Genomic DNA, 25,850 nt, shown 5'->3' on the forward strand with positions numbered 1-25,850 from the left:
ACCCGTGTTTGCTGACAATCTCTTTGTAAGAAACATCATTCGACATTTCTCGTAATAAGGCCGATCGGTTCTGCTTATGATATGGACACTGATCGGCATCAAGCCGAAGTTCTTCTTTTACAATGACCTTTTTGTAAATACTTATTAATATTGATTGTAAGAATTTCATATAGAAAAGTAAGTACCTACATGACAAGTATTTTAAGATCTGAAAAAACGTGTTTTTTTTCTTGCATACTGTAAGAAATCCATTTTCTACCGTAGAAATTACATCACAATTAGGCGGCTATTGGCATAACTGTTTCTTGACAATATTCAGTGCTCTACTACACAACTTTTCATTTTGTTTTCAGCGCTGCCACTTGATTTTTCTTTTCTATGTTTGTATGTCTTCTCATGATTAGAAAGAAAGCATGTTGGAGAGGAAAAATGAAGTACGCATTCTCCAGCATTGGATCTTTTATAAATGTACATGATTGTTTGCCCATTCCACTATTTATATGTGGCATTCTTTGGTACGATACACCAGACATTGACTTGTCTAAGCTGTACTGCACTTCTGTTTTTATTTTACAGGCACTGGAACTTTTGTTCACTCGTGCACCTCTGTCTGTCCAAAACTTTTAAGTCCATTACCACCAACCAATATAGTCAGACTTCTTCTGTGAAGAAGTCGTCTGCAGTGCTCTCATCTTCTCATTTTCAACGTTTAACTGACTGGGAACATTTTTAAATTGTTCTTGCAGCAAGATATTTTTCGGTTGTCTGCTCTGCTTGGCCCTATATTCGGTAGAACAATTAGATGTTGTACTCTTTTTGTCATTGAGCCTAAGATGAAACTATTCTGTGTTCAGGTCAGTGGCCATTTGTTGCCAATTAAATGTTTGGGAGGATGAGCTAAACAAGTACTGTTTATTATCTTTCTCCAGTCCACGATGCATCAAAGTGCTGGGACATCTCCTATCTCCCATTACTGGGACATCTCCTATAAGATCAGAAAATAAAGGACAGCGGTCATTTAAAATATACAGAACCTCCAGACCGACCTAGCTAATTGGAGGTGAGCAGCAGGAGGGGAGATCCGTGGAAGTACCCAAAGTTCATTAAAACACCTCCTGAATCTGGCACCTTAGCACCTCTTCCCCAGCTTGCAGAAAGGAAGGTAGTATGTAGAAGTTTGTTTTGAGCTAGTCTAAGCTTTCAAAGTGCCATACCGCTTTCCCAGTACATACTATCAGTCACATTTAGTTCAACTTCTCCTGGGTTGCATACTGACATTGATCATGAGTGTAAGACTCTGTTTGACATAGTAGCTCTAGGAATCTAATATATAATATATATATATATATATATATATATATATATATATATATATATATATCTAGCAGTGGGCATGGTTCTAATGCCCAGGATTTAGACAGGACATGCAAACCGTTATTTTAGACATGCCACTGGATGGAATGGATTTGTTTGTTAAAGATGCCGATGATACAGTACAGGTTGTAAAATCATACACTTACGTTTTCGTGGATGCTATAGCAGAAAGGAGACAGTCTTCCTTTTGCAGAGCCAAATAAATGTACTTTGGCTTACAGAGTTGTGACCCTTCCACTGCTGTAATGTATATATGCTAACTCAGCCTTTATTTCACATCATGTCTACCCAAAGAGTGAAACCGTGTTATAAAACCTGGGCTTCTAAACAGTAGAAGTCTAGCACAAATGAGCCTGACCTATTAACTCCTCCACATTAAACTCCCTTTCCGGTGGCCATGTAAATAGTTTGCTTAGCGACAGGCTGGAATAGCATCAGACTAATAAGTGTATTAAAATTCTGGAGGAAAACCGCATCTTCTGATTTACAAAAAATCGCGGCTGATTGATCACCAAATCCATTCCTCCTCACCATCTGAAACTGTCAAGCATTTCAATCCTTAGATAGGGTCACACAGCTGCTCCACTGTCTTGAATGGAGAAAAAAAATACTTAAAGATATTTTCTGGTTCAGAAAAAGTTAGTGTAATACTCATTGCCCATAAGCTCATGAACATATCATCTGAAAACAGATATTCATAAAGGTAATCCTACTGCACATGATCCCAACCCTCATTAAGGGAATCTGCCTAAGCTCTATACTTTTTCAATTTTTTTTTTTTTTTTTTTTTTTTTGCTTCACTAACCAAAAAAGCATTGAATAAATCTAAGGTAATGGTGGGGTTAATTCACTGGTAGTTTACTGCCCTGCATTTTGACTCAAGATAGCACTATCCTTATTCGTAAAGTGCCATTCTTCAACATCCCTCAGCTCTGCAGATCAGCAATACATGTAGATCCTTACCATAAACCTACCAGTAAACCTATAAAGACCTAGAATGACATACCCAATTCCATTATTTTATTGGGATCTCAATTGAATACACCCTTTAAAAAATATATATATTTGTTTTGTTTGTAAATACACTTAACGAAGTAGGGTGTGAACCTGCCCCTATAACAGTAATGAAGCAGCAGAGGGAGGCAAGCAAGCACATCATCATCCTATGTATACATCGTATAGAGAGTCAAACAGTACTATGTAAAAAATATGACTTATCATAAAACATAAAACATAATGACATTATGGTATAGACTTTGAGTTTGTCACAATGTAGGCCTGGTCTTGCCATTAGTGGGGTCCAAGTCATATTTAATCAGTTTCCCCAGACTTTGTAAAATTTATGTGGACACCCCCTACTCTTGTAGGTGACCTTCTCCGTTGACGTGTACTTGTCCATCCCTGCCCTCCATTTTTGCAGGGTCAGAATCTCCAGCACCCCCTAATGTTTGGCGACATCACTCTTTGCCACCACCAGACTCCACTAAACACCAAAGATTTCCAAATGGTGCCAAAACAAAAGGATGGGGTTTCTTACCCTGGCATAGAGCCATACCCCTTCCACAGTGGGGTTAATAATGTCTTTCTGCCCTATTGGGGTAGCTATGAGGCGTTTCCTAACTGGAGAGGTTGTTTCAATCCGGGGGTGGAAAATCCACCTGGCAATAAGGATTTTGCCTGTGGGACAACCCACCCTGAAAGGGGAAATTGGTCTTCCGGCCCCCAGAGGCAGACCAGAGGTGTGCCTCCAGTTTGCCCCTGGGGGCAGAAAGCCCACTTTATGACAGGAATATATATTTTTTAATAAAATAATGGAATGGGTCGTGCCCAGCTATCAGTCCCCACCTTCACCCCTAAAACCTCAATAGTCTTGGCTTCCCTGTGGACTAAAGCACCCCATCAGCAAGTGAGGGGACATTTGATTATTTTGGGTGTTTTTATATACGGGTCAGGAGAGTGTGGCTAACTCCCAATATCGTCCCACTTGCAATGTGAAAAGCTGCACTTTTTGGCTTGGTTAGGCTGCCACCTAGAAAAACCTACCAGACTCAGTCAGTTCTGAAAACTAGGCATCCAGGGGAGTCCAGGGTGTCCTGCTTTGCATGCAACCCACACCATTTTCATACCCACAATGCCCTGCAAATCTCAAACTATGACTAAAAGCCCACAGTTGTCTCGCATTTCTGTGACAAAAACTTCAGGAATCTGTGGGGAGCTGCAAATTTTCTTCCACACAGCATTCCCCCAAGTCTTCCGATATGGTACCGCACATGTGTGGGTGGGCCAAGTAACCTTGAAACAAAATACCCCAAAGTGCTATGTGGAGAGATCAGCAATTGGGGTAGCTGTGGGATTTTAGGCTGTGCTTGGTAGCCACTCTTGAGAACGTACTAACTACCGACATTCTTTAAAAACTAGACGACCAGGGGATTCCAGGGTGTTGTGCCTTGTGTGAATCCCATGAGGTTTTCTTGTCACCAATGCCCTGCAAACCTCAAACTTTGCCCCAAATCACATGTTTTCCTTACATTTCTGTGATGGAAACTTCCCAAATCCACAAAATTCGTACCACCCAGAATTGACCCACTTGGGTCAATAAAATACTGTGCCACCTGTGAAGTTGGGCGTAGTGCCCACAAGAGGAATGGATCAAACTGAGGTTGATGGGAATCCCCTGGTAAGAGGATTGATTTTGATTGTTTTTAGGCAAGAATATGTTTAAGAGCATATCACTACTGTCCAGGTTGAGTATATCTCAATGGCATGGACTCGTAAGACCGACCACGTTGGACTTGAGAAAAATGTCAAAGTCCATCATTTCTCTATTGTTTCTGCATATCTTCAGCCAAAAGGTCAGATCATTTTGCAGTTGAAGATGAGATGGGGTAAGTCACCTGCCTCATGTAGGCAGGGCCATAACATGAGTGGGGAGAACACCAAGCTTCAATGGGTTTAAAAAAACACAAACAGTAAGCTGCTAGAAATTCTGACGGGGCTGGGACTTTGGACACAAATGGCACGTGTTGTATTTGCAGTCATTGCCTCAGAGATAATGTTTGAAGGTTTTCTGACCTTAAATCGTCCTCTCGCTTTTTTGTGTGTCTTGTGATTGCGATTTGCATTTGCCAGAATGAATAGTTATGAATAGGAGAGACTGCTCCTCGGTAGGTAGATTTTGCAGTACCCATGGCCTGTTCACTTATCCAGTTTAATTATGGATACACTCAATTTCAAGAACATATGAAATCCATACAATGTAGCTTAAATTTGTTTTGAAGCTCGAAAAAGAAGATTCACAGAATCCCAGTCTTTCAATGGTGAAATACCTGTAATGTGCTACTTGCCTCAAAAAGATAGTGGACACATTGATTTTAAGATCATTAAACAATATGACAGCCCTGGGGCTTCACATATGAAGGGTTTTAGCATTTGAGAATCCTCAAACTGTAAATCGGAGGATTTGTGATTACTAAAATACTAAAATCCTTTTCCCTATGTACTAAACACATTTATCAATTTGAAAAAGTGCTTCCGTATCACTAAATGTGCTTGGAAAAGGATACTGATTTGATATTTGGAAAGGACATTTGTAGGTGTGCCTTCCAAATACTGAATCTGTTTGCTACGTATCATTGTTTTGTGACAGAAATCTGGTTGCAAAACATTAAAGAATGCTGACCCCTCAAGAGAGAGGATGATCCCCTTTCCCTTTGTGAATATTGAAAAAAAGATTATTGGGGAGTAGCTCTGAGGATTATTGCTACTACAGAAGGAAAAAAGTAAACTTCTCTTTCTGGTTGAAATTTCTAGCCACAACTACTTCACCTTTTGAATTTTCACCAGACTGGATCTGGATACTTTTCAGCAGCTGTCAAGAGGTGCTGTGTGACACTGCACTCATGCCATTCCACTCTGAAAGTGACGTGTGGGCTCCATATAGGTTCTACGCCTGTGTGCTGAAGTCTGTTCCTTTCTTTCCGCTCCAGCAGGCACAGATCTGGGGCTCCCTTCATATCTCTCATAGACCTTTACCTCGAAATGTCTTCAGTGTGCAAGGTTTTCACCACCTAAAACAAAAGATTTCAAGCCTTCTTGGGGCTGTCTCAAACAAATGTCTGTGACATATCCCACCATGTATGGCTGTAGTATCTGTGGTTGGGCCACGTGTCCAAGGCCTGCAGCAACTGCGGATTGATGACCCCACAGCCATTAGGGTCCTCGGGGCAAAGCTTTACGGCACCATGGACAAAAGACTCCTCGTAACGGTCTGTATCCAAAGCTTGATCCCAGCACTCTTCACTCTCCCAGAGCCACTTGAGAGATCGGTCTTAGTTGCAGTCAAAGTCCTCAGGTAAGTCGAAAAAGAAGCATAAGAAATTGAAGAAGGATTCTGCACCCTCGTGCCACTTGTCTCGACCTTGCTCGCAAAGTTGGTCAACTTTGGATCCAAACCTGCTGCTAGTGCCAGCGCAACTTGAGTTTCTGGGGCAGATGGCCACACCTTGTCATATCGTAGAGTTTCTCTCAGCTTTGCACCAGCTCTTATGATCCTTACCAGCTTTGTCTGGCAGACATTTGGGCCTAAAGGAGGCTAGAGGCCTTCGATCTGGAGTACCACCAGCAGGTTTGCCCTTGGCACCAGTCAGATCCTCCAAACCTGTCTTGCTGCTGGCTCTATTTCTAACCTCTCTTCTGGCTCCATGACCTACAGAAGCCCCCATTACTTCAAAGTTGATGCCGACTCCATCTGTGCCAGAGGAGAAGGATCCAATACTTCTCTTTGACACCCAGTTGGTACCTGTCTGACCTTGAACAAAGTTGTACCTTATTCCACCCAAGGTGCCAATTCCCTCACTGGATTTATTACCTCCACAAAGAGATGGCACACTCTGCATTCCAGTTTTGGGTCAGGACCGACCGAGCTCAAGACATCCTAGTGGCTACGGATTGGGCACGGAGAGTATGGTATCCAGAACCCCTGGGCTTCAGCATCTGTCCTTTGATCAGGCTGCCCCTCCTGGAAGACCTGCTGTGCAGCAACAGGGAAGGGTTCTGCTAATAAGCCTTTGTAATCTCCATCTTCATGCTTGGAGATTATAATGCGATAGCTGACAACCTTCGACCTTACTCTGCAGATGGTTTATGTAATTTTCACAGCCAGGTGTTCCTCAATGAAAACTACATATACCTGTTGTTGGGACAAGGTTGTGGTTTGGTGCGGCACTTTCCAGATTGACCTCCTCCAGTCCAAGTTGTCGGACATTGTTTTGTTTTTGTCTCTTGCCCGACAACTCTTTGCTGTGGAGAGGGTCAGAGGTTCTCTTTCGACCATTTTGGCCACTGTGTGGTTGCCATATCAGCCTCTGAGTCACCAGTTGTGATGCGTTTATTGAAAGGGCTCCAGAAAGAGCTCTGACATTATCTCAAATTATATTGGGGTTTGGATTCTAGCTGTGCTATGATTATGGCACTTTTTCTAAATATATCGGACTCTGAACATAACGGAGCTCTATTTATGTAAAATCTTTGAATATTCACAGCCTTTTGTTATGAATAGACACTGTAAAGTTCATATTTTGTTTTATCACTGTAGGGTTTTGATCATGTCAGTACGTTTGTTGTACCAGAGCAATGATTGCATGCTAGTTCACTTTATATCATTATTCTGATTGCACCACTGACCTCTTAATGACTTTAGTTTCTCAAGAAGCAGCCTGTGACTTACTCTGACAAATCTACCATTAAGCATTCACTTGGATTCACAAAATATTACTGTAAATCAACCCAAATTATATTTATGCTCTAGTGCTCTAGAGGATCACAGGGATCGCACAGTCTTTGTCCACTTGAGCACATTATATCATTTTTTTGGCAAACAACTTCATTTCAGTGTGCCTCAGTTTTAGTGTTTATAGAATTGTGAGCATATACCAAGTGCTAGTTCAATGATTGACTTTCGGATTTACAACTAGATTCATTCTACATGGTTTTATAGAGCCAAAATGACATGGGTCAAATTCTGATAGTCATTTACCCATGTAAGTTTGGCTTACATTTGCAAAGATAGTTTGGCACGCATAAAAGGATATACTCACATGAAGATTTTTGTGAGAACACTTCTGCATACAAATACGGAAGTAGACAGGAAGTGATGGTTCTGGAACCAGAGTTCACTGTCAATATGTGCACATTCATATACTTATTTGTGTAAGGCAGTGGTTCCCAACCTGTGGTCTGGGGGGATTTGCAAAGCCACCTCGGGGGTCTGCGACTGCTTAGAAAATTAAACAATATTAACATATATGGTCCCCAGGTTTGAGAAATGACTCAGTGGGGTGGGTCCCCAGATTCCAGCAACGATTCAGTGGGGTTCCCCGGGTTCCAGTAATGAAAAAGTGGGGGTCCACAGAAGTCAAAAGGTTGGGAACCACTGGTGTAAGGTATTTCATCAACTCTTCTCTCGCCCGTTTCTACCTTGGCAAAAGACAGAAATTGACTACTGACAAGGGCATAAGTTGCCTATTGTACCTTCTGAATATTTGTAAAACTGTCTTTCTGGTACCATTGACTGTTTTAGTTTAGTGCCTTTTGTTCCTCTCTGGTTTTAGATTTCCTCCGTCTGAAAATCCCAATAGATGGCTGTGAAATGCCAGAAGAAAATGCTCATGATGTAGTTAGCTGCTGTGGGTTAGGTAACCTATCGTTACGACAGGACTTGATGCATTAATTGACTCTTTAGCAGCAAATTTGCCTTAGCTTTCCTGGTTTTCAACTATTTCAGGGCAAAATATTGCCACTCATAGTTTATTTCTTTGCGGAAGTTAAGCAATACGTGTTGAACAAACTCTCTCTGATGCTTTATTGTTACCTGTTTAGTGAGTATTGCGAAGAAAATCGAAGCATGTGTTCTGGGTAATTTTCACACAGAATATTCTATTTTAACCTTTTGCAATGTGGACCGGAAGTAACCGTGTGTGCTTTGATATGTTTTCTATGTGAGATCTTGTTATAGGTTCTCTCTGGAAAATCAGTATGCTGGAACGAAAAGTAAAATTTCCAGCACCTTCCAGTAGCAAGAGCCCAGGGTTCTTATCTACGAAGGCAGTGTCACTATTATGTTTTATGTACACCAGCAACAAGGCACTCATATGCTCTGCCAAGTTGTAATTTGTAGTCCCTTCACCAAGGAGATTTATCAGACAACTACTCAGCTTGTGGGTGATCTGAGCTAGGAAGCCAGCAGACGGTGGTGCACTACTCTGACCCATACAAAGGTTTTCTCCATCCCTACACAACCAAGAGTAGTTCTTTAAAGTTGGCTTTCTACATTGACTTAACTGATAGAGAGTTCTAGTTGCAGATTCCTTACCTTAGAATTTTCCCCTAGGCGTCAGACTGGAGCCAGAGATTTTTCTTCGAGCAATACCCTTGCGCGTCGGCAGGTGTGTCAGTCGACTTCGTTGGCGTCGTGGTCGCCGTGATGACGTCGGGAGTAGTATATAGACGCCGCCCTCGCGCAGTGACATCAGTTCTTTTCTTTCTGCGCCACGCGCTGATCAGGAGAAGAGCTACCCTGGCTATTTTTGGGCCAAATGTGACCGAATTTTGTCGAGTTTTTTTCTGTACGACTTTGGTGCGCCGAGGATGTCCCTGAAGACCAGGTTCAAGCCATGCGAGTACTGTCATCGGACGATGTCAGTGACGGATCCTCATCGGGTGTGTCTGTGGTGTCTCAAGCGTGACCACGACCCGAAGTCGTTCTCGGAGTGCCGGACCATGCACTGAAGGCTTTGAGGGAGTGGTCTCTAAAGCTAATGGCGGCACGGCACCGGTCTCAAGATCGATCGCTGATTCATCACCACTCATCTTCTTCAAAAACCTCGGGTCAAGGTAAGAAGAAGTCGAAGAAGTCCCATTGCTCTCCGACTTCTCCCTGTCGCTCAGCCAACACGATGCGGGAAGAGCATCATCTCACTAGGCCTCAGTCCTCGGAGCCTGCGTCTGGGTCGGCTCTGCGCTCCCCTGAATTTCCAGGAGCCGGAGCGACCCCCCCAACTTAAAGAGTTTTATGAGGCCATGCGCCTCATATTTGGGTGGGCCGACCCCAATACGGTGCCTTCGGGCCCAAGGGGTTTGGCTGAGGGGCCTTCGGGTTCTGTGTTGGCTGCTTCGGCCCCGGCCACCGAGGTCACCCCTGGATCCGTGCGCGGAAATGAACCGGTGCCGGACGCACCCTTGAGACCTTCCCTGGCGCCGGGTCGATTGACGCTCCTGACGTCGGTGATGCCCACTATCTATGTCGACCCGATTCTTATCCCCTACGACTCAGAGTCGGAGTGGTGTCGACCGACGCGGCCATCGGCTTCGATGGGGCTTATTCGCCCCAGGTCGGATTCGGACCCTTTTTCTTATGGGTACGAATATGGGGAGGAATTGGAGGGGTCCCTGGACCCTTCTGGATACCAGAATGACCCTACTATGGACTGGGCTTAGGAATTGGGTGAAGCCAGTGGTCTGGATACTTCTCCTGACATTGGCATGCTGTCTCCTCCTACCGTGGCTACGGCAGAGGGAGCAACTTATGGTATGGTGGTCAGTAAGGCAGCTGAGGTCCTTGGTCTCGAGCTTCCCACTGTTGAGGTCCGGTCTAATCTCCTGACGGAGATGCTTCAGCCTGGGGCTTCTAATTCAGAACCCCTTTTGCCTTTTAATGAAGCCCTCACTGATGTCCTTTTGGGTACATGGTCCAAACCCAACACAGGGGCTAATGTGAATAGGACTATCGCACGCCACCATCTGCCCGCTCTGAACGACCCTAAATTCCTGTCCCCACACCCCACTCCTGGGAGTCTTGTTATCCAGGCTTTCTCTTCTTCAGGCACATTCCCTTCTGTACCCCCAGGTAGGGAATCCAAAAGACTGGAACAGTTTGGCAAGAAGTTGTTTTCTTCCTCCAGTCTTGCGCTGTGGTCTGAACACTGCATGAGCTTTTGGGCCGCTATACCCACTCTTTGTGGGATACGGTTGTGCAAGTCCTGCCACAGATACCGGAGGAGGCCCGTGCTATCGTCTCCCAAGCTGTGAAGGATGGGAGAGATGCAGCAAAGTTCACAATCTGTTGTGGGCTGGACACGACCGACTCTCTGTGCAGATCGGTTGCTACAACAGTGGCCTTCCGGCGCCACGCCTGGTTACGTACTTCTGTTTTTTCGTGGGATGTCCAACGGTCACTCATGGACGTGCCCTTTGAAGGGACCTGTCTCTTCAGAGACAAACCGGACTCTTCCTTGGAGAGATTCAAGGTTTCCCGGGCTACGGCTCGGTCCCTCGGTCTTTCCTCAGTCCCTTGTCCACCACAGTCTGCTTTTCACCCCTCTCTGTCGCGTCCTCCACACAGCCACCGTGCCTTGCACGCTGGTCAGCCTATGCGTGGCCGAGGAATCCCATGTGGCCGTGGGACAGAGAACCAGAGGTCTGTCCAGTTCACCTCTGTCGCCTCCAAACCCTCCTAGTCCGTCCCCTCACTCCCATCCAGTTGGTGGCAGGATTCGCCATCACTTGCCCCACTGGGAACATATCACCACGGACAGGTGGGTTTTGCAGATTGTTCGATAGGGCTACGCCCTCCCTTTTGAATCTGCTCCACCACCCATGCCACCATCCTTAAATCACCTTCCAGAGGATCATTTGGCGCTTCTCTGCCAGGAAGTCGCAGCTCTCTTGGCAAAGGGAGCTATTGAAAAGGTCCCTGTGCCAGAAGTAGGTTGTGGTTGTTATTTGGCTACTTTCTGATACCAAAGAAGGACAAGGACTTACGTCCTATCCTAGACCTTTGGGACCTAAACTACTTCCTCAAGAAGGAGAAATTCAAAATGCTAACCCTGGCTCTAGTTCTGTCTGCCTTGGACCCAGGAGACTGGATGGTAACGTTGGACTTGCAGGATGCTTATTTCCACATCCCCATCCTGCCTGCCCACAGATGTTACCTATGATTCATGGTAGATCACGAGCACTTTGTTTACCGTACTCCCCTTCAGCCATACCAGTGCTCCCCGGGTGTTCACAAAAGTGATGGCGGCGGTTGCAGCTCATCTGCGCAGGTTAAGGGTTTCAGTCTTCTCATACCTCGACGACTGGCTGTTGAAGGCGGACTCGCCCCAGAAAGTCATCTCCCACCTTCAGACTACGGTGAACCTCCTGCACATGCTAGGGTTCACTATCAACATGCCGAAGTCACACCTAACACTCTCTCAGTCGCTCCCTTTTATCGGAGCAATTCTGGACACAGTGCAGTTTCGGGCTTATCCTCCCGAAAAACGAGTCCAAGACATTCAGGCTATGATTCCGATCTTTCGGCCTCAGTCTTGGGTTTTAGTGAGACTGACTCTAAGGCTGCTGGGCCTCATGGCTTCCTACATTCTGCTCGTAACGCATGCCAGATGGCTCTGCAGTGGGACCTGAAGTTCCAGTGGGCGCACCATCAGGAGAATCTTTCCAACGTGGTCCAGATCTCAGAGGGAACTGCAAAAGACCTGAAGTGGTGGCTTTCAAATCCAAATTGGGTCCACGGCAGATCCCTCTCCCTTCCCCAACCAGATTTCTCTATAGTGACCGATGCGTCACTTCTGGGTTGGGGTGGCCACATGGGAGAGGTGGAGTCGGGGCTCGATATAAATCTGCTAGAACTCCGGGCGATCAGGCTTGCGTGGAAAGCATTCCTTCCCTCTCTCAAAGGGAAAGTAGTGCAGGTGTTCACAGACCATACTACCGCCTTGTGGTACTCCAACAAACAGGGTGGAGTAGGGTCCTGGACCCTTTGTCAGGAGGCACTACGCCTCTGGACATGGCTGGAACATCAGGGCATTACCCTGATGGTTCAACATCTGGTGGGCTCCCTCAACACCAGAGCGGACGAACTCGGCCGTCTATGCACAGCCCATCACAAATGGCGTCTCCATCCGGAGGTGGCGCAAGGTCTCTTCCAGCAGTGTGGAGAGCCTTGGTCAGATCGTTCGTTCTACACAGAGAACGCGCAATGCCAGCTGTTTTGTGCGTTGGAGTTTCCAAGGCAGCACTCGTTTGGAGACGCTTTTTGTCTCGAGTGGAACTCCACCCTCCTTTACGCCTTCCTGCCTATCCCTCTTCTGCCCAGAGTTCTCAAGAAAATCAGGAACGACCAGGCTCAAGTCATCTTGGTGGCTCTGGACTGGGTACAGAGAGTATGGTATCCAGAGCTATTGAGCATGTCCATTGATTCTCCACTCAGACTGCCTCTTTGGGAGGATCTTCTGTCGCAGCAACAGGGGACGGTTCTCCACCCGAACCTGTCCAACCTCCGCCTTCATGCGTGGAGATTGAGCGACGCTAGTTTGACGGCTTTTGCCCTTCCACCCGAGGTCTGCAATGTTATCTTGGCAGACAGGCGTCCATCCACCAAAACTGTATACGCCTGTCGTTGGAATAAATTTGTGGAATGGTGTACCAACAAATCCATTGATCCCCTTTACTCCCCTCTGTCCGAGGTTCTTCTGTTAATTCTTTCTTTGGCCAGCAGGGCTCTGCTTCGGGCACTCTTAAAGGGCATTTATCTGCCATTTCAGCCTTTCTTAGGCTACCTGATCAGCCCTCACTCTTTAAATCTCCTATTGTGAGTAGATTCCTCAAAGGGCTCACCCATTTATTTCCCCCCACTCCATTTATCATGCCTCAGTGGGACCTTAATCTTGTACTTACTTACTTGATGTGTACCCCCTTTGAGCCAATGCATAATTGTCCCTTGCGGCTTCTCACCTTCAAAACTGTCTTACTAGTCGCTGTCACCTCTGCTCGCAGAGTGAGTGAGCTTCAGACACTTTCCTCAAAACCTCCATACTTGTCTGTGCACCCTGACAGTCGTGTTGCGTACTAGGGCTTCCTAAGGTGGTTACACCCTTTCATGTAGGCCAGTCCGTCACTCTGCCTACTTTCTACGCACCCCCACATCCTTCCCATGAGGAGGAGAGACTCCACCGTCTGGACCCAAAAAGAGCGTTGGCGTTCTACCTCAGTCATACTAAAGATTTCCAGGTGGACGATCAACTCTTCGTTGGGTATGTGGGTGCGAAAAAAGGGAAGGCAGTGCTAAAGCATACCATCTCTTAATGGGTGCTTCCTCGCATCAAAATGTGCAACGCTTTGACCAAAAAGCAAACTCCTGAAGGCTTGCATTCTCATTCCACCAGAGCAACTGCTGCTTCCACTGCGTTAGCACAGGGAGTTCCTGTCCTGGATATCTGCCAGGCAACTACCTGGGCATCCCTGCACACGTTTGCTAAGCACTACTGCCTGAACAGTCAGGTCCGTCGGGACGGCTATTTTGAACGTTCGGTCCTGCAGGACTTCCTAGTATGATCTTGGTTCGCAGCCCACCACTGAGGATGGCATTGCTTGGGTATCTATTCTAAGGTAAGGAATCTGCAACGAGAAGTCTCTATCAGATGTACAAGTTACTAACCTTCGGTAACAAAATATCTGGTAGAGACATATTCTAGTTGCAGATTCCTTACCTGCCCACCCATCCTCCCCGCTTGCGAACTGATTTCTAGGGACAGGGATTCCCCCTTTCAGGTCCTTATCTCTGGTGCACCAATCTCAGTGTTCTTAGCGGCTCTGTGCTTTGGTGTGGAAAGTCATTAAAAGAAACACGTCACTGCACGAGGGCGGCGTCTATATACTACTCCCGATGTCATCACAATGACCACAACGCCAACGAAACCCGTGGAGTCGACCGACGCCACCTGCTGACGCTCTAGGTTATTGCTCTAGAAAAATCTCCGGATTCAGTCTGATGCCTGGGGGAAAATTCTAAGGTAAGGAATCTGCAACTAGAGTATGTCTCTACCAGATATTTAGTTACCGAAGGTAAGTAACTTGTACTTCTATGACCTTGTTACCTTGTTCATTAGTCATTACCCAAGTTAAGCTCCATCGGAATGCAGAAATGGTTTTATATTCCTATATTTCTTAAGTGCTGAACAGCAACCAAATTTTGCAGCTGTTCTCTACTTACCTGTAACATGGTAGTTTTGGTCTGGAGAACCAGATTTGGATCACAGACCCAATAAAATCAGCAATGACAATGTCTTAACACTTTCATCCCAGAGCACACCTTTTACCACAGAGAAGCGTGGTAATGCTCCATATATTACTTAATTGCTTAGATTGTGTGCCTGGACGTTGTGGGTCTGAGTTACTGACATGTTTACTTTTCTAAAGAAAGTCTTCTGATGATTCAAACGGCCATAAAAAATAACAACACAAATCGTTACAAAAGCTTATGACTATAGTTTTACCTCAGGGCTTTGGGCAAGGATACTCCTTCTCTTCTATGACCTTTTGATGTAATTCCTTTGTAATATATGTTTCCCACCTGTGGAATAAGGCTGAATGATTTAGGGCTTACTTGGCTGATATGGAGGCCTACAAAAATATTACAGGTCAGGTGTTTTCTTTGCAGAATAAAATGACTCATTAGCACTTCTGGAACTAAGGCCTTTGTCTGTAAGATCAAGGTCCTTGGTAAAAGTGATCACTACAGTGGCTTCTAGTTGTGAACCGTATCCACTTTAAAATCGCTTGTCCTTCCTACAACTACCTCAGTCATTAGAGCTCTTTGTGTGTGACCTCAAATTTTCAGCAATATCTTCCAGACTGTGAGCATTGGGGCAAATATACTGCTCTCCTGATGCTACCTAATTTCTGTCTCTCCTTTTGAGGTGACCTGCCCTCTGCAGTAAAGATCTCTTGGAGTTGAAACACCTTGCCAATAGTTTTAATGCTCTCCTATCAACAGCTACTTTCATGAAAAACTGAAGATTAGTTTGTTGGGCTAAGCAGGCATTTTTAAGATCAGTGCATGGTTATTGCATGCTATTCAAGTGCCGCCAGTCACTCACCTCTAGGATCTTTAGGTTCCTTCCTCTCGTGAAGAACACTCCCACATATTGGGATGTAGGGTTGATGTATGTTTAAAATCCTTTGTCTACCAACCATTTTAACTAATGGCCTCTTCTGAAAATTAATTCTGTACTTGGAGAACCTCCTTGTTTGTGGTGTTTACTTGGGCTTGCAGTATCGAAAAGCAATAAGCTCTCTTGACTTGGGGACTTCGTAACCACTTGTGAACCAACCTCTACTTTTTCCATAATGTTTACCTGCCTTCCATTTGACCCAGGAAATTTGATTTCTTATTTTTTTCCTTAATCCTACTTTTGACGCAAAGAAGACTTCCCACAATCAGGTTAACTGAGTTTCATCAATACTTGCCTTTACAAAGAAGAAACAAAGACCCCTGTTGTGAATTTTTAGAAGTATTCCTATGACCATCGTAGACCTATTCCCTCTATAGTTTGTGATTGGGCCCTTTCCCATAGGACTGCAGGGACTCCCGACAAAGTAACAGTTACTACCCATAGTAAAAGCTGTACTACCGTGGGTTGTATGACCCTGATCCTCAACACTTTTTTTTTTTGTCTTAAAATATTTCCTACCTGTAGAAGGGGAGAAGAGAACTAAGAAGACAGGAGTAAGCAGCAATTGAGCCTCCAAGTGGTAAAGCGCCTGCTGTTGTACAGTCCAACAGCATAAGTACTGTTGAAAGGGAGCTATTGTTCTTTTGGCCATTCCATCAGATGACTAAATATCTTGTTAGCTGTGAAGTAGAATAAATTGAAGGCAGAACAGTTGAATGTATACAGGGACAAGAAGGAGTTTTTCAAGGTATAGGGGTGATTCTGAGTGGGCAGTTGCTGGTTCCATGCTGCCTTATTTCTTCAGATTGAAAAACAGTGTTTTACTTGGCCTCCTGTAGGAATTCAACAAGAAACCAATCAGTGAGTAATCCATTTCTCTAAGACCATGTTACAGTATTAAGCAGCTTGTTCTATTTTCTCTGCTCTTGCCATTAACAAACATAGGAAGAAACTTGTGTGATATAAATCTAACAGCTGATTTCTCTGTAATTTGAAATCTTAAGGTATGAAGACAACTGGGAAGCCATTCATAGAGGAGCAATGGAATGTGCCAAAGCTGGAGAGGTAACATTGTTTACATTTACTGTGTATTAGTGCACCAGTCTGGAAGAACATATGCAACACCCTGACAGGCTAACAGATTTTGTTTCTACGACCTAACATTGGGTAAACTGCTAGAGGTGTCTACATTCTACTTATAGCAAATAAGCCATAGTTAACATTGTGTAGCTCTTGTTTCCTACTCTTGAGCCTGACCGAAGTCCACGAGAAACTAAGCAAAATCGAATCCTTCAATTTGACAGAAAAACCAGCACAGAAGCATCTTTTAAAATTATCTTATGTAACACACATACCGGCAATTGCGACAGGATATCATCAAAACAATAACAACTCTGTATGCAAAATCCTATTTTGTTCTCTATTGTTCACCAGTTCTGTTTTTGTCACCTGATTACTAATATTCAGTTATGTCGTATTTACCTAAGTGCCTGAAGTTTACCTCACAGGTCTAATAGATACTAATTGCAACAAAGTGCACTTAGATAAAATAGAATTGAATTTCATAAGTACAAAAATATATAAAAGATAGTTTCCCTTTATTCTTTCTCTATTTATATTCAGCTGTTGTGCATAAACATATCATTGTTACTTGGTCACAGTACAGTAGAACACATCCAAATCTCCCTTCCACACCCCTAAGGTCAATGTACAGTGGCGTCCTTAACACATCAATAGTGTTTCAGTGATCTTTTTCACATTCACTGCTTTATTTGTGGAGTTTCTTTCTTATTGTTGCCTCCATCTTATCTTGAGTACTGGAGAGTCACTTCTAGAATAAAACAATATATTCAGTATCAATCACACGTGAGGACTTTGTCATATCCTAAGTGAGCTAACTCCCAATTAGTTGAGCCATAGAGATACTTAGGCCCTTAGGCCAGTAAATGCCATCGCAGAGTGGCACCACTACTTATTATCAATAAGAGGTACAAAAGAATCCTCACCCCAGTACGGCTTACCACCAAGAACACCAGTTAAGGTGCTGGTATCTAGATAATTAACCTACCCAATTCCAATAGTGGATATCACTGCACTTAATCCCACCCCATTTCTTCCAACATATTGACATTGGCATACAGTGATGTAAGTGTCCAATTAAAATTTAAATTTGTTCCAAGCCAATACTTTCTGAATTTCTGTCCTCATATTAACAATCACTTCATTAATTTTTCAACAAATGTCTATCTTCAGCTATCATTTCTCTTTTTTTGTTTTTAACAGTCACAATATCCTTTTAATCTTTCTTTTTAAAAGAAGATAAACTTGGAATGGCATAAGATGGACAGAACCTTGTTGGAGAGGAATGAACAATTTTCCTAGCTATCGTAGCAGAAATATTCAATTCTATTAAGGACACGGAGGAGTGGATTAGGTTGTTCTCTTCACTTTTTATTCCATTAGTCGATCATGCAAGCAAGACATCAAGAAAAGAATGAACCGTCCATCCAGTTGGCTTCCAACAATGCCACAATAAGGTCCTCTGCAGACAATCTCTCCTCCTCCTTTTTTCCTGCGACCCCCAGCTGTTTGTTTCTCAATTTATTCCTCTTTATCCAAATCTGTTCCTATGAAAAGAAAGACCACATGAGCTTCCTTTCTCAAGAAGATTCTGCATAGAGAAGACAATAATCACAGAATTTGAGTATAAAAGATAACATTGTCACAAACGTAACAGTGCAAAATGTATTCCAATAACAAAAAAGACTATGTATGTTACATGTAACTGTACCAGTTTTCATTCCTTTGACATGCAACACAAGAACATTCAACCTCTCAGTGGGTACAGCACCTTAATGCCTAAGGGTAGGCTAATCCTCGCCTCCATGTCCTTAATGGAATTGAAACTTTCTGTTACAATAGCTAGGAAACTTTTCATTCTATGTCGGGACTGGAAGCAAGGATTAGGCTGGTTCAAAGCTTTTCCACTACCCAGTGATGCAATGTCTTGCACTGGCTTAAAATAGAATCTTTTAAAAGTAGAGTCTGAGGACCAGTCTGCCACGTTAAGGATGTCCTCCAGGCGAGCTCCCAGTGAAAAAGCCTTGGAACCCAGGGCCCTCTCGCTGAGTGTGCCCCAGATTTCTTTGTATCAATGCCAACTTCCTGCATGGCCCACCTGACCCATCTGGTGATGGTGGGACACGATACTGCTCTATGGGTCTCTGTGAGTGCAATAAGAAGTTGACTTTCCCAGCGGAACAAACATCCTCTGTCATAGCTTCGTAAGCCCTAATGGCTCCTACCGCACACAGTTTGCGAACATCTGCAAACATAGTGTATGAAACCGTACTTGAGTTAGACTTTAATCATCGGAATATATGAAAAATAACCCCATCTTGGGTACATATTCTACCCGTTATATTCAGGGCCGTGATATCTGAAACTGTACGGCAAGAAACCAGGCACAATAACGTGGCCAACTTTGCTGACATCTGTTTCCACAACGGATACTTATTAAAGGGCTAGGATTTTAATGGATTCAGGACTCTATTGACATCCCATAGGTAGAGTGCTCCGGTTCTATAGGAAGGGGGTGAGTGTGATACCCCAGGGACCCATTTGTCGTTAGCTACACCAACCCAGCCATCGAAACCAAGTTGAGCATTACCACTTGATTGCGCTATCTGCCCGTGTTTTAGAGAGCAACAAGGTATCTTCCCTAGAAAGGCCTGGGACTTTCAAGCTTTCCTGGTAATCATCCATGCTATGAGCAAGAGAGAACCCTCCAGAACCAGTTGATGTGGGTTCCCTTTGGAGGAGACATGGAAATAGGGGTGGTCCAATTGGAGAATCCCAGGTAATTTCCAGGTAAGTTCCATCAGAACTGGAAACCAGACTTGAGATCTCCAAATCCGGGTGATGACCACCAGGTCCACTTGTTGCTTCCAGACTTGAGTAGATAACCTCATGATCATTTTAAACAGAGGAAACTTTTATCCTTTCTCAGTCTTCTAGTTGAAAGAACGTGTCTGTCGCTACTGCATGGGGATCTGGTCTTCAAATGTGGAACCTAGCCAGTTAATGGCCCAGACTGGATGCAAAGAGGTCTATCATGTATGGTCCCCATCTGGTCTTTAGACCCTGTAATACAGAGAAGTTCAACTTCTAAAGGCTCCTGTCCTTTCCGTGTTAGTCGGTCACTTGGTTGGAACTCCCCGGAAGATGCTCAGCTGTCACTGAGATCTAGTTCTCCAGACAATGGGCTCAGGAGCTCTTGGCCAAGTAGGATAGAGTTTTGTCAATCGAGTTCATCCAAGATGATTGAAATAGTGGACTGCTGCCATATTTTCCATTTTGAGGAGGACACAACTCTGGGCCTTGTCTTTAGTCCAACACTTCACCACGACTGACCCTGCCATCAACTCTAGGCAGTTTATTTGAAGAAATTACTCTACCACCCCTAGGATCCAGATGAGCATGGCTGGAGGAAAATCCTCCTAACTCGCCGTGCAGACCTGGAACATGCTGCTTCTTCACCTAAGGCAGTCCCATCGCTGGCTCAGTTCAAAAAGTACCTCAAGACCTGTTTTTTTGACTGATCTGTGCCCTCCCTCTTCCCCCCTCTCCCTCAGCGCCTTGAGACCGCCTGGGTGATAAATCGCGCTTTACAAATATCTGATTGATGGATTATGGATGACAATTTTCCTCCTGTGGAGAATTCTCCAAAGCGTGCTTCCAAGGCTGTACCGCTGCCATCAGAATCTATCACGAGATCTGGTTGTGAACCAAAGATGGCCTGACCAATCCTGGCATCCATCTGGCCCCTTCGACCATCGGGACCTCTGGAGGGGGCTTGATGGAGAACCCGGCTGTTAGAAATCAGATCTCTAGTTGGCAGAGATATGCACCCACTCCAAGTACGGACTACAATCCTAGTCAAGGTAAGTCACATCACAACCTAAATTATCCTTTGATCACCTTCGGGTAGCTTGGCACAGAGCAGGCAGGCTTAACTTAATCCAATATGCATAAGTCAAGATATCATTTTTGGAAGAGTTAAATGAGTCTCAATCCTTAAGAATTAGTGGTTGTATCCATTTAAGACACAGTTCCTGGGATGCATCAAAAATAACGATGAAGAGGAGAATATGCGTCAAAAAGTAAAGCGGTTTGTAGATTTTTCCAACGCGGCAAAGACGATGCATCGTTTCTTTCCATGCTGCAAGGCGATGGATCGGTTTCCAGGAACACAGCCTTGGATCCTCACTGACATGCAGAAATATTTTGACGCCTAGGGACGATGTGAAGAAAACCCAGAATGCGTTGAGCAGAGGCAACAGGCACTGCATCAATTCAGCAGGTGACGCAGTGATTTTTCAGCCACAGAGCAGGTGCTGCATCAATCCCGCAGGAGTTGTATTGAATTTTCCAGGCGTTGAGTCAGTTTTTCAGCACACTAGATTTTCTCATCTTTGGGGAAATCTTTGATAGCCCTGATACCTCAGAACAGTAGACCAGCTGAAACCAAGCCCATGGAGAGCACTCGAGGAGGAAGGGAGAGTCCTTCCAGCAGAATCAAGGGTCAGCAGGCAGCAGGGCAACAAGCAGCCCTTCCAGCAAAGCAGTCTAGATGAGTCCTTTTGGCAGCCAGGCAGTTCCTCTGGCAGAGTCCAGATGTAGGTCTAGAAGTGTTTGACTTGGTGGGGTCATAGACCCATTATGTAAACCCATAAGTGCCTTTGAGGTGGCTGAAACTTCAAAGAGAGGTTTTGAAGTGCACATGTTTCCCTTTCAATCCAGCCTTGTCTTCTAGGAGCCCTGTGGGGGTAATCAGTCCTTTGTTTGAGCGCAGGTCACTGGCCTTTGAAGTGTAATAGAGCCTCTCCACCCTTCATGCCCATGAAAACCCATCTGTATGCAGATGCAGCTGAGTGTCCTGTGTTTGGAATGCACAATTTGACCTGTCAACCAGCACAGACCAGATGTGGATTGGAGAACGGCTGTAAGGCACAGATGACAGTAAGTACAGAGAAATACCTACTTTCTAAAAGTGGCATTTCTGAAATAGTAATGTTGAATCCAACTTCACCAGTAAGTAGGATTTCTCACTACCATTCCAGCCATACCAAATATGGCAAGTCTGTTCCTCTCAGATCGGAAATGACCACTTAAAAGCATATAAAGGAATTTCTAATGCTGGCCTATGAGAGGAGCAGGCTTCACAGCAGTGAAAAACAACTTTGGTAGTTTTTCACTACCAGGACATGTAAAACATATAAATACATGTCCTGCCTTTTACTTACATAGCACCCTGCTCCATGGGTTACTTAGGGACTACTTTAGAGGTGACTCGTATGGAAGAAGAGGGGAATTTAAGGCAGTACCACTAAGAGTGGAAGACTGAGTCCACTCCACACCACTTGGCAGCTGTCAGCCTAACCCCTGGATAGCTTGCAGTGCCTCGCCCAAACATGTTGGGATGAGAGGTGATTTGTGGCAACCTGAACCTGACACACTGACTCCTGAGAAACGTCATGGAAACAGATCATACCCCTTTCACTCAGGTACTCGCGCATGCCAAGACAAGACACAAGATGCAAACTGGATTTTAATGTATCTATTGAAGCAATTGCATCCTGGTGTAATATGCATGTACTGAAATAATAAGGCAGATGAAACAGAGCACAGTAATCATTGTTACAACCAAAGAGAAGAATATAAACCACCCCACTATTTTGTGTGCTTCTAGAAAGTCTAAAGGTTACAGAGGTTCCTACCAAAACCCTATGTCTAGATCTGAGAGCATAGTGGTTGTAACCCTCTGCCTGGCTCGACCGAAGGGATCAGCCCCATCCCATGCCTGAATAAAGGGGTCAGTCTGTCTGTCTGGATGGCAATCCTCTCCGGAAGCTGAAGCATCAGCACCAGGAGCAAAAAAAACTGTTGTCTGGTATGCATCCCAGAGTGATCATGACCGGGATACCATCTACACTCCTCGGGCCTATATGTTGTTTATATAATAGCCCATACAGCGTTTGGAGAACACGCCTGGCCCAATGCTGTGTCTCAAGGATGGAGGTCAGGCAATACAACTTAGCTTATCATGTACCATACATGGCAGCCTTGGACAAAGGTACAGATTACATGTCGTACAACAACTGATAAAATGTGCAGCATGATCTCTGCCTTCCTAGAAAAATCAGCTGATGAAATAAATATATTAAAAAAATAGCTAAAAGCAGGCTTGCTGAAAAATATAAATAAAACGTAAAATGTGCATGAATATAAAAGGCACAAACCGTGGACCTAAGCTAAGATTGAGGTGTCCAACCTGTGTACTAAAGTGTCCTTAAAACAACATTTGCTGTTCTTCCTCCCAGTGTGTGGTGGCTGTCTTTTATAGGTATCCCATCTCAAGTAGGAATAAAGTCAATGACATGTCAACACACTTTACTTTGTTTTCCTGATGTCACTGTTGAATTGTCACTTAGGCCACTGAAAGGCAGGGAGGTACCTATTCTTTGGAGTAATCTCTGCCTTTTTGAGAAATACATGGAGATAAATCATGAGCACTCTGACCCTGATCAGAAATGAGAAAAAAAGATATGTTGGGCCTGCTTGAGACTGTTGTTATAAGTAATTACTAAGATGTGTAATACCCACGGTAAGCATTCAACCGCTGCTTTTCGGGTTAGAAGAGGTGTAAGGCAAGAGAGCGTCTTGGCACCACTGCCAGTTTTTGAAAATGCACCTAAAGCTAGCAGTAGATTCTTATACGTGTGCAAACCGGATATTCCCTGTTTTAGAGAAACACATTTTTCTGTGTTGCTTTTGCACATGGTGCAGTCATCATGGTTGTGAAAAAATCTCCCAGTGCACTACAAAGACTTATTTTTCTCTTCAAAACAATTTTATTCAGAGTATTTTTATTATTATGAACATTTCCTTTTATTTGAATTTCTTAACACATTCTCTTGGCTATATCCAGAGACCAGCGAGGATAAGCTAACAGATGAAGTCAACCACCATTTATTATAATTTAGCATAACTTCATTCAAATTAACTCCTTTCCCTCCCTGGCCCAACACAGATCCAGTTTGTTCATGGTATTGTGGTTTCCTCTTTGCTAGTGAGACCCTGACCTTCAGTGTCCGTTTGAATATTTTGCGTATGGATGTTCTTGCTATGTTGTCCTGGTGCTTAGCACCTCTTGTGCAAAGATTCCAAGTAAGAAATACTAAATTGCAACTAATAATGATTCGCAATTTCTTATTTGAAATGTACTAAAATGGATCTGGTAAATGTGGTTGGAAATTGCACACCGATTTCCACTGAATGTATTGGTATTTTGAGAACTGCGCTATATACTAATAGGTCGCTTCTCAAAATACTGAATCATTATACAAGAGGTGACTCAAATGATAAGCCACCATTTCTGTGCTTGTAGCCAACTACGGTCCGTATACCACTGTCTGTGATTGCTTTTAAATAAAGCAATTTGTTTTGTTAAATATAACCCATTCTGCATCAAGAATTTCTGACTTTGAATGGCTAATGGGGATGATGGGTTGCTATGCATAGGAATGAAGGTGAGGGGAATGTGGTCCATCCTCATAGTACCACCGCATCCTAGACAGATAGTGTGAGCCTCATCTCTGGCCAGGTGTATACACCCCGGGGACTGTGTTTCTGTGGAAGCAAGGGCACTTTCCAGATATTAATGCCCGCAATAAGTTGGTCAGTAAAGCACCTGTTTTACTTAAACTCCCTTCTGTGTCGTTCAAATAGATAGGGAGGCAGTGTCGCCTGGTAGTATTTAGTGAGATTTGGGATTCCCAGTCCTCCCTCATCTGGGTGTCTGTGCAACCTTTGTCTGGCCATCTGAGGATTTTTCCCTAAGCCCAGTCTACTGATTGCTGTAGTCTCAGGAGAGTCTGCTGCAAGAGTTGGAGTGGAAGTGTGTGGAACAGGGAAAGAATCTTGGGCAGAGTTGTCTTTTTAAGCTCCGAAATGAGGAGAGCCATGACCATCCTGCATTGTGCCAGGATTGCAGGTGCTTTTGAATTGCCGACATGAGGCTTGTGTAGTTCAGTTTGGAAGTTGTGGCAAGGGTGGGTGCTATTCGAAGGCCGTAGCATGTGACTCCATCTTGACACAGTAGAAAAGGTATAGCCCTCAGATGTGGTCTTGTGCTCTGTGGAGATATGCATAGAGGATGACCGATTTATTTAGATACAGTCTGATACCCGAGTTATCTCCAAAGTCCTGCATTTCTCTCATCTCCTCCATGTGCTCCGCTAGGGATTTCACTGGATCAGACAAAGGAGCGAAGACATCGTCTGCGTACATGTTAAGGGTGTGCATGTCGTGCCCAGTTTTGATTCCTGTGATGCTCTCTGTTTGTCACCCTCTTCCATCCCCTCCATGTATACAGAGGGGAACCAGGCAGGGCTGCCCACTTTTTCTGAGAGCGGCGGAGAAAGTGGACAGTCCTGCCTGGTTCCCCTCTGTATGACTAGGCTGAGGCAGTGTACGCTATTCACCGTAAATGTCTCTGTTGGAAATTGGTAGCTTTAGTTAATCCATGTCCTACTTTTGGCCTGAATCAAACTATAATAAGATCTTTATTAAGTTAACGCCAGTGACACAGCCGAATGCATTTCTGGCATCCATTGTGAGGGGCAGCATCTTCTTAATGGGTTCTGTTGAACTTCTCTGGAGCTTTTTGGTATTATCACTGCAGTTGAAGCCTAAGATTTTGATGTCAACATTCATTAACAAGATGGGTGTATAAGAAGGGCAGAGAGAGGGATCTTCTGGTTTTGGTGTGAGCGATATGGAGGCCTCTAACAGAGTTTGTGACTGTTCCTGTCTCAGCGAAGCAGCTTTAAATTCTAGTCAAAATAGGGGCAATTTCTCTCAAAATAGGTTATTGAAAAGTTGCCCTGCTGCTTTACCAATTTTCAGACCTATACTGGGTACGATTTATTCGACTTTATTGACTGATCCAGGGAATCTGCTTACTACTGGGGAGTGCTCTGGTTCTGGCTTGTTGTAGAAAGGTCATTATTGTATGATTTGGTTTGTGATCTGCTTGAAATAGTTGGCCATAGATATTGAAGAATGCTTGAGCTATATCTTTGTCTTGAGTACAAGTCTCCCCTTAAATCTCTGTTTTGCGGGGAGGAGTGCATATTTTGCTTTGTCTGTGTCCAGAATGTTAATTTGTGCCCTTGCTGCTGACAACCTGTGCCACGCTGTCTTGAAACCTGTTGATTTGTGAATTTGTTTGTGCTCTTTCTGCTGGATAGTTCCTCCCTTTTTCCCCTGCTGGCCTTATTTAGTCTGGGTAGTATGGTGATACAAGACCCTCTTATCATGCTCTTCAAGGCGTTTCAGAATGTGGCCGACAGACACTGCTACTGTATTGAGCTTTGGGCTTTGTGTTGCTTTGCGCAATTGAGG

The 25,850-nt window shown here is 44.3% G+C and overlaps 1 protein-coding gene across 2 annotated transcripts in view; it reads left to right on the forward strand.

Annotated features, from left to right (window-relative positions):
- Nucleotides 1-25,850, forward strand: part of DTNBP1 (dystrobrevin binding protein 1) — a 458,894-nt gene that overhangs the window by 150,106 nt on the left and 282,938 nt on the right. For both annotated transcript variants that reach the window (XM_069218782.1, XM_069218781.1), the window contains exon 4: nucleotides 16,388-16,448. In XM_069218782.1, coding sequence (XP_069074883.1) covers nucleotides 16,425-16,448 — 24 coding nt within the window. In that variant the 5' untranslated portion in view covers nucleotides 16,388-16,424. The remainder of the gene's footprint in view (nucleotides 1-16,387; nucleotides 16,449-25,850) is intronic.

Source organism: Pleurodeles waltl, chromosome 2_1 (assembly GCF_031143425.1).
Source record: "Pleurodeles waltl isolate 20211129_DDA chromosome 2_1, aPleWal1.hap1.20221129, whole genome shotgun sequence".
Taxonomy (NCBI): Eukaryota; Metazoa; Chordata; class Amphibia; order Caudata; family Salamandridae; genus Pleurodeles; species Pleurodeles waltl.